At 43.5% G+C, this 8,873-nt stretch overlaps 1 protein-coding gene across 1 annotated transcript in view; it reads left to right on the forward strand.

The window, feature by feature from the left end:
• LCMT1 (leucine carboxyl methyltransferase 1) overlaps positions 1 to 7,655 on the forward strand; it is a gene marked incomplete at its 5' end in the record, with an annotated part of 18,258 nt that extends 10,603 nt beyond the window's left edge. The window contains 6 exons of the mRNA XM_008947373.1: positions 224 to 326; positions 2,143 to 2,263; positions 3,049 to 3,150; positions 3,567 to 3,658; positions 5,666 to 5,763; positions 7,633 to 7,655. Coding sequence (XP_008945621.1) covers positions 224 to 326; positions 2,143 to 2,263; positions 3,049 to 3,150; positions 3,567 to 3,658; positions 5,666 to 5,763; positions 7,633 to 7,655 — 539 coding nt within the window. The remainder of the gene's footprint in view (positions 1 to 223; positions 327 to 2,142; positions 2,264 to 3,048; positions 3,151 to 3,566; positions 3,659 to 5,665; positions 5,764 to 7,632) is intronic.
• Positions 7,656 to 8,873: the final 1,218 nt, after the last annotated feature.

Here is an 8,873-nt window from a genome sequence, read left to right on the forward strand (position 1 = left end):
CTTCCTGCAGAGTCTGATGCCAACAGATCACCATCTGTAAACCACAACAGTCAGCTATAAGGGGAGATGAATGTTTTAAAAAGAGTTTGCTGGTGATTGTTAGGTGTGACAGGTCAAACTTTGAATTCAAATTCACATATTCCTGTGTATTTTTTAATTATTTTGTAATTTCAGCATCCCTCTTCTTTGTAATCACTAGTCTCTCAACATTTGACCCTTGCAGATTCTCACAGCCTAGACTCCAGTCGATATTCCATCGTAGGAGCAGATCTCCGTTTCTCATCAGATCTGGAGGAGAAGCTAAAGAAACATAACCTGGATATACAGTAAGATGCTTTGGTGTTTTTGTTTTAATGAGGGCTTGTGGAATCATACTGGCGAGAGTGAAGTCAGGCTTGGGCAGGCAGTGTCTGCCTCCAGCACTCATTATGCCATTTCCATGGTTACCTCCTCTGGAGCCCTGGGAGCAGAAGGAGCTGTTCCCACACCTCGTGGAGCTGAGCAGGCTGTGACTGTTGGCTACTTCCAAGTCTGAAGCAAGGTTCTTCCTTGCATAGTCTGTTCTGCAAACTGCGTTTTTATCCTTCCTGAGAAGATCAAACATCACAGAACTGTTTGCTTCTTGTTCTTGAAATGCCAGGGGGAGTGAAGTGTGCCTGGCTGTGAGTGCGTTCCTGGTGGCTGCCTCTCTGGGGTACAGGATCCTTTCACACAAGTCAGAGCTCTGGGCAGGCAGCTGCAGTTCCTTCTTGCTTGCCCCCATCCCTTGCCCTGTAGGGGATGAATTCCTGCAGCACCATTTCTGCCTCGGAGCTCACACGGGTGTTTTTTCTATACTTCATTAATTTAACTCTTTCAGAGATCTCTAGAAGAGTTACCCTTTGCTTCAATTTGGTTTACATTTGTTAATAGAATACTGAGTTATTCAAGGGGAATCTCTAAACTGGAGATGCATCAAAATGTCACAAATTGCTTTTTTTAAAAGCTGCTTTGGTTGCATTCAGTTTTGGTGCTGACTGATGGGCAGTACCTGGATCAGTGAACATCTCCCACCTCTGTGGGAAGGCCTGTGTAAGACAAGATTTCTGGGAACTTAGCTGGTAAAATGAAAATTATTTCAGAGCATTATCTTTGTAATCATTTTCTATTGCCTCCACTTTAAACTGCTTTTTGTTCCCTAGACCTTGTGGTGAAGTGATTGCCAAAGTGGTTGTCCTTTGAGAACTGGGCTCTGGAAGCTAATATCTGGGATTTCATTGTCCAAGTGTTAGGCTTCTGGAGCAGGCAGGATTTAAGTTTTTAGAGTGGTTGATGGACGTACCTTTCAAATAAAAGAGATATAAATAGTAGCTATCTGGCTGGGTGGGAGAGAGCATATGGGTAAGCAGAATGCATCAAATTGCCATTTAAATCTTTACACTTCCATCTTCTGAAATCTTGCCTTGCTTGCCTACATTGCTGCTCCTTGTGGAATTTCTCTCTGACTTTTTTTTTTTTTTCCCTGTTCATTCTAGCAATTAAAAGAAAACCTAATTCTAAGGCAAATTACTCATGTGGGTGCCTATTTTTAGGATTTTGTGGATGGAGCAGGAAAAGGCAATATACAAACTATAGATTGCATTTTGTTAGATAACACGAAGCTTATTTCACAGATACTGAACAAACTTGCCTAATTAAAATTCTTTTTTTAAAGAACTTTTTTTCCCATTTTGTTTTTTTATTCTTAATTTTACTGATCTCTGGAAGAGGACAGGTTGTGCAGAGAGGGTACAGCTCTTCTGCAAATGAGTTTAATGTGCACTTCAGTTCACGCTGTCACAGCTCAGAGGAAACTTACAGAATAGGCACTTTTCTGTGTCCATAGCACAGCTGACTGAAGGGAGATTGTTTCCCAGTATCTCTGGTTTGTAGCCCTGGGAGTCCCCTGTGGTTAATCTGTCAGCTGCCAGAAAACCCAGTTCTAGTCAGCTTGGTTTTGTCTGGTCTTAAACGTCTAGTTCATAAAAAGGGAAGGTCTTCGCAGAAGTTTCAGGGACATGGAATTACTTGCTTGCTAATGATTCTTTATAGATTTTTCTTGTTCTTTTGTTAGAAATTGTAAGGAATGTTCTTTCTAAGTTCTCTTGTTTTTCTGTTTCAAAGTTTGCCAACGCTGCTGGTAGCGGAGTGTGTGCTGGTTTACATGACACCGCAGCAATCGGCAAACCTGCTGAAGTGGGCAGCAAGCACTTTTCCCGTGGTGATGTTTATAAATTATGAGCAGGTAAAAGAAAAATGGCATGTTTAGACCTGCATTATTGTCATAAAAATTGCTCTCAAGTGTGGGAGTTCTGGTTGTGAAATAAGAGTGGGCCATATCCTTTTGTACAGGCAGCAGTTTCTGCTGGATTTCTTCAGCAATGTGTTTCAGCTTGTAGCTCTGCTAGCTTGTTGGGAAGAATATGCAGCTATTCTCAAAGATAATTTCTGCACTATGTTGAACCAAAATGACTGAGACTTAATCCACACGTGGAGAAAACCATAGAATATTGGTTTAGATAAGACAGGGGGAAAAAAAGAATGATGCTGGATGATGGATATGAGCGTATAATGTTACATAATTACCTCTCTGTGTTCTTTGGCAAAGTGGAGCAAAAATCACATCATCATGAACTCAACCTCTTTGTATGGAAGTAAAACGTTGCTTTGGGGGAACTACGTGGCTCCAGGAATTAGTAACAGGATCTTCCAAGCTGTAAATCACTGCTAGGGAGCAAAACCACGTTGCTGAGAATGTAAAGCACAGTCGGTTGTCAGTGCCCAGTCCCTGTGTCTGAAGGCAGCAGCACTGCCACCATTAAACTGGCACTCAGCTTGTAAACGTGAGGTAGCTCAGGAGGTTGTGGCAGTGAGAAATGAGCCCTGGGGTAAGAATGTGAGACTTACCTTAATGTTATCCTGTACATTTTATGACATAGGCCATTGAGGAGTTTAACCGAGTTACTGCTTTTCACTGCGGTTACGTTCTTTTCGGAAGGGGGAACACTTTTGTCTCCTTCTCTACCTGAGGTGAATATGACAGACAGGTTTGGGCAGATCATGATTGAGAACCTGCAGCGACGACAGTGTAACCTGGCTGGAGTGGAAGTCTGCAGATCCTTAGACTCTCAGGTAAAGAGATACAGAGCTCTGGCTGTCTTTGATAGTAAACTTAATCTGTTTGCAAGTTCTGTCCCTGTGCGTGTGCACTAAGGCTCAGAGCAGTGACCAAAGCAGGTTCAGGGTGGGACAGCTGTGACCTACTGAAACCCTTTCCTACTACAGTGTCTCACTCTTATCAGTGCCATGGCTGCTTGACATCACTTGGCTCTGGTAGTTGTACAAAACCTGCAGTAGACAGGAGTGAAGCTCTGTCTCTATCCCACTGTCCTCTGCACAGAGGTTAGCAGGAGATATATAGAGAAGAGTGCTCTTCAGAGAGCAGGTCAAGCAGATGACTTACAAAATTTCCCCCTTAAGGAGGAAAACTGTTCTCTGCTATTTTTCCTCGAGTTGTCTGAAAACTGTGCTGCTTGTTTGTTTTGCAGAGGGAACGATTGCTGTTAAACGGCTGGGAAACTGCACGTGCCATTGACATGATGAAAGTGTACAGCTTTTTGCCACAGGCTGATGTCAAAAGGTATTACTGATGTCTTGCTTGTAGCCAAAATTCATCTTCAGATGCCATTTCCAAGGTAGTTCACGTCAATAATGTAGTATGGGAACCCCAAGTGTAGCAGAGGAGGCTGCGTGTGGCTGCTGGCGAGGTGGACAGGATATGGCTGAGTCTGAAGCTCTGTAGAGCCTTAAGGATAATACTTGGAGCAATATTAATGATCCAAAAGGTTATTGCTGGTAGGATCAGACTGGCAGTGCTGGTGTTTTTTTGGGTGCAGTATAAAGGAGCTCATGAAAGAAATTTGTAGATAAAAGATGCTACAGAAATGCTGTGTTGAGTTTTTACAGTACATAAGATGTTTCTTGTGAACACTGGGTCTCCACAGCACTAGATGACTGGAGTCCTAAAACATGCTCAGAACAGACAGCCACTTTTCCTGTCCCCAAGGGAGATGACATCTGGGTGTTTGCTCCAGTCTTGTAGGCCTAAGTAAGACTTCTTTGTTTGCTTTTTTAGTACAAGTGGGTGGAAAATGGCCAGTCCTGACCTGCCCACTCTTCTTTCTTGGCAGCATATTTAGGTAATGAGCCAAGGCAGGGCAGTGATTTAGTGCAGTGACCTATTGTACTATGCAGGCAAAGAGGGAGAGAGAGGAGAGGTGTGCCCAGCAGCGTGGTGGGACTGTCTCTCAACAGATGGATGCATCCTCCATTCCTGTCATCTTTGTGAGCTAGGCTGCTGGCTCTGCAGGCAGAGCTTAGGACAGAGGGTATAACTAAAGGCTGTTATAACAGTAATTTGCCTGGATTTTGTTACATTTTTTTTACGCTAAAGAAAAGCTAAAAAGGGAAAAACTGGTTTTGAACGAGTAACTTTATAGGTTTATAATATGAAGTCTGAATTACTGTGTCATTCATTAGCTATAGTTTGAATTAGCCAAACAAGTTACCTTGGTCAAAATAAGTACTTGCAAATGGGGGTTTCTCAAACCATGGAACTGAACAGGTGAGACTGAAAATCAGAGGCTGTGGGAACAGGAATGGGGACTGTGTGATTGTACCATATGGCACTTGTGCAGAGACATAGCTTGTACTCTTTTTGCAGTGTTGTTGACTACCTTAGATCTGCTCAGCTCCTTCCGCGTGTTCCAAATGCCAAAGAATAGGTTATGTAATTCTGTCCTTTTGTGTTAATGAGGCATCTAATGCTTTCTGTTTATAAAAATCTCCCCAGAAGTGTGCTTCTGCACATCTGTAAGTGTATTGAGGAACTTTTGATCCTCAGTTGCAGCCCTTCCAAATATTCAGTGTGGGAAATAAACGCTCTGATATTCAAGTAATCCACAGTGAGAGAGAGAGGAATGTGCCAGGTTAAACATTTTGAAGCAAGCACAGCTTGGGTGGGAAAAGTTCTCCCATTTGTTTGGCAGAAGACATTCAAAGATCTTACTTTAAGAAGTAAGGAAGGTAGGAGCCATTTTAGGAAAAAAAGTCCTTGGATCTTATATGTGCCATTTGGTTTGTGCTTCATCATGAGCTCACGTGGGAGAGTTGTTAGAAGCTGCACTGGTGTACCCATCACTCTTCAAAGGCATATTATGGACTTGTGATTGTCTGGAGAAAGATACTGTCTTGAGCTGCTTGCTGCAATGCTTGGGTGAAGATAGAGGCCCTGCCATTAGGCTCTGCTGTTATGTCTGCTGAAATCCAGCAAGACCAGACACGTGCAGTAAAATGGGTAGGAAGAGAAGTAGTGGTTTTTGTGAGAGGTTGCACAGATTAGTCCTGGAACATGAAATTCTAGGGCTGAGAAGTTGAAAAGACCTTGCTGGTCACTTGTTTCACATGTTGTCAGCAAAGGCTGGGAGCAGTGCTGGTATCTTCATTAAGGACAAATACCTGCATTCATTTACTGGGCAGGTAACTGCCTTACTGGCCATAGTTTTCACTCCTGTGGAGTGAAGAAGAGTATGTTCAAACCTGTGCTGAGACCCCAGCTTGAATCACCATTTTTATTTTATTCCTACAGAATAGAAGGACTTGAATTCCTGGATGAAAAGGAACTGTTTGAACAACTAATGCAGCACTACTGCATCTGCTGGGCTTCGAAGGACAGCAGTAATCTGGGTAATGTTCTTCAGCACCTAGGAGGTGACCCCCACCTTGAAATCTCATGTGGGAGGACTGGGACTATGTCCACCAGCTGTATGATGGAAGTGTCCTGGCACAGGGGTGGGGTCTGCTGCTGTGTCATTGCTGGGGCTGTGAACCCCTCTCAGGTGGTATCTTAGGGCTGTTTCTCCACAACCTCTAGAAGGTTTGGGTAGCCATCCGAGTTGCCCCACAGGGAGCCTGTCCAGTACAAGGGAGTTAGAATTCTTGCACCAAAAGATGCCGTGTGGGTTACTTTAAATAACTGCCTGCATTATACTATCAGTGCTAATTGAAGGGTTTACAAATCCTGTGCGTGTAAAGTGCCATATGGGCCCATGGTATATGAAATCACAGTGTCCTGACAACACAAAAATAAATTTGTGTTACTTAGCCCAGCCTTCTCCTGCTCTGTCCCCATTTACATCCATCTGAGATTTAATTTTTCCACACTGCTTTCTCCTGAGGGGAAAATTCCCTCTGAAGTTAACTCTTTTAAATGGGCTTTTTATTCTTAAAATTCTGTCTCTGCTAGACAGAGACCTATTTCAAGCAGGAGACTGGATTTATGCTTCATGTAGCATTATGTATGTTCCTGCTGCTTAAGAAATAATGAAATCCAAAGAATTGTGGTTCAGGTGAAGGGTGGATGTCTGTCTACAGCTGTTACTTGCCCAAAAGACAACTCTGCTGCAGACCTGGTTTGTCTCCACTTCTCTCTGTGGTTTCAGGGACTTTAGTGTCTCCAGAAAACCCTGCGAGCCTTTTTCCTCCCCTTCCCCTTTTCTGCCCTCCCCTTGTTCATGGCAGAGCAGTACTCAAGAACACATTTTATTTGCTCTCCCTTAGCAGATGTGGGTAGATGTAGTGGCTGGGACTGAGCAGCCCGCGCGCGGCTGAGTGGTCAAACTGAGCCTTCGGCACGCTGCTGCTGCTCCAACAGATGCTGCCTTGTGGTGCCTGCTGACCTGAGTCCTGCAACTTCAACAGTTTGCAGCTGCAGAAATACACATTTTCCATTTGATTTCTTATGGCTAAAAAGTGATGACTGTAATACAGAACTTATTTCTGGAGGAGCTAAGGCCCAAAAGTTCCTCTTTTCATTCCTGGGATCTCCAGCGTTATTCTTTGCTGTGATTAGGGAAGCATTTGGGGCAATTTTGGGTACTGAGGTTGTGATGCAGCATATCTTGGAAGTCAAGAAAGATAAATCTCAAAGGAGTTAAAGCATATCCATGCATTAGACATTTGTTTAATATAAAGCAGCTTTTCTTCACCCACTGTGGGTTTACTGCCCCCATTAATGGCACTTTTCCCTAGGTTTCTCTTTGGAATTCCATGGGCAGACCTGTAGGTTCAACTCTGTGCTGTTCCTTCTGCCGTGAAGAATTTCAGAACTCTTCAGATTTTCTTATTCAAATTAACTGCTGCATCACAATCAAAAAGGGTTAAAAAAAAAAATGCAGGTCAACCCATTTTCTAATTTCCTTTCTGCCCACCAAATCCTTTACTTTCAAGTTTTAAAAAAAAATATATCCCCAAAGCATCCTTCTTCCTGTGTCTGACTGTCCTGATAGTGCCGTGAAGAATTTCAGAACTCTTCAGATTTTCTTATTCAAATTAACTGCTGCATCACAATCAAAAAGGGTTAAAAAAAAAAATGCAGGTCAACCCATTTTCTAATTTCCTTTCTGCCCACCAAATCCTTTACTTTCAAGTTTTAAAAAAAAATATATCCCCAAAGCATCCTTCTTCCTGTGTCTGACTGTCCTGATAGTAGTGAGGTGCAGGTGGTACACAAATAAACACTTCTTTCTCCCCCCATCCCTTTCTCTTTTCCCATAGGTCTGGCAAACATCACGTTCTGATGGGTTTGCTGGAGGGAGGCCGTGGGTGCAGCAGCCCCAGCGCCTGCCTGCTGCCCCAGAGGAGCTCTCAGCAGTGCTGGGACTTTGCATGTGCCAGCTCGGGTGTGACTGGATGCCGTGGGTGCTGCCCATGGCCCCGGGGGCTCCTGGCACTTTCCTCAGCCTGTTCTGCCCGTGGCCAGCAGCTGCTGGGAGGTCAGACTCAGACTCAGACTCACCTCCCCTCCCAGATCCGCGGCGACGGGCTCCCGTGAGATGTCAGTAACTCCTGTTTAAAAGCTTGCCTGCCTTAGTTTAAAACTGAGAGTAAAGTGTTCCTGGATTGTATGATTCCCCTCTTGTCCTTTTGTGGATGTGTAAAATGTTTTTGTGACAGGGAGCTGGAAAAACTCTGCTGGTGAGCTGCATTGTTGGATATCTCTGCGCTGTCCGTGGCTGATCATGAAGGTTAAATTTTGTTACTTTTCTTTCTGTTCAGGTTTTATTTCTATGAAGTGTCACCATGTTGGTTTTTTTCCAGGTTTTACTATTGCTACAAGGCTGTCACTGTACTAAGTGTGTTCTTGTCAGGGAAGGGTGAAGGAAAAAGGGGACCCTTGTTCAGTGATGTGCAGGGAACTAGGTGATGTTAAAGTAGACCTCATTTAACTGGAAAGGGCTTGGCCTGGTGGTTCAGGACTGGGGTGGTGGAGGTAAGAAAGAAATTAACCTAAATTTGCACTGCTTCTGGTAGTATCTTTACACCAGTTTTTCATTCTTCTTTCTTTCCCCTTTAAAGAAACAAAACAAAATCCCAAGAGCAACTAAAGACCTTGCCCTGTTGTTTGAAATTGAATCTTGCAACCTTCCTATGAGAAAAATAATAAATGTTGAGTATTTATAATTTGCCTGTTGTCTCACTCATTAGAAATTATCAATTTGTATCTGGTTTAGTGAGTACATTTTTCCTCTCTTGCCACGAGTGTATTTTTTTAAGCAGTTGCAAGCATAAGCAACTGTTCTCATACTGTGTGTGACCTTCTGTAGAATACCTGGCTTTAGGAATGGTTAACATGGGCCTGGGCTGGAGATGTAGGAAAGGAGATTATTGCAATCCCAGAAAAGGTAAATGGTTCCTAGAATTGACAGGCATCATTTCAGAGGAACAGAAGCAGCAGAAAGAAGTGGCCTTCCCCTCAGTGCCTGCCTCTCTGCCACTGATTTTAGTCACTGGTGGCT

The sequence above is a fragment of the Merops nubicus genome, unplaced genomic scaffold, assembly GCF_000691845.1.
Source record: "Merops nubicus isolate BGI_N331 unplaced genomic scaffold, ASM69184v1 scaffold25439, whole genome shotgun sequence".
Lineage (NCBI taxonomy): Eukaryota > Metazoa > Chordata > Aves > Coraciiformes > Meropidae > Merops > Merops nubicus.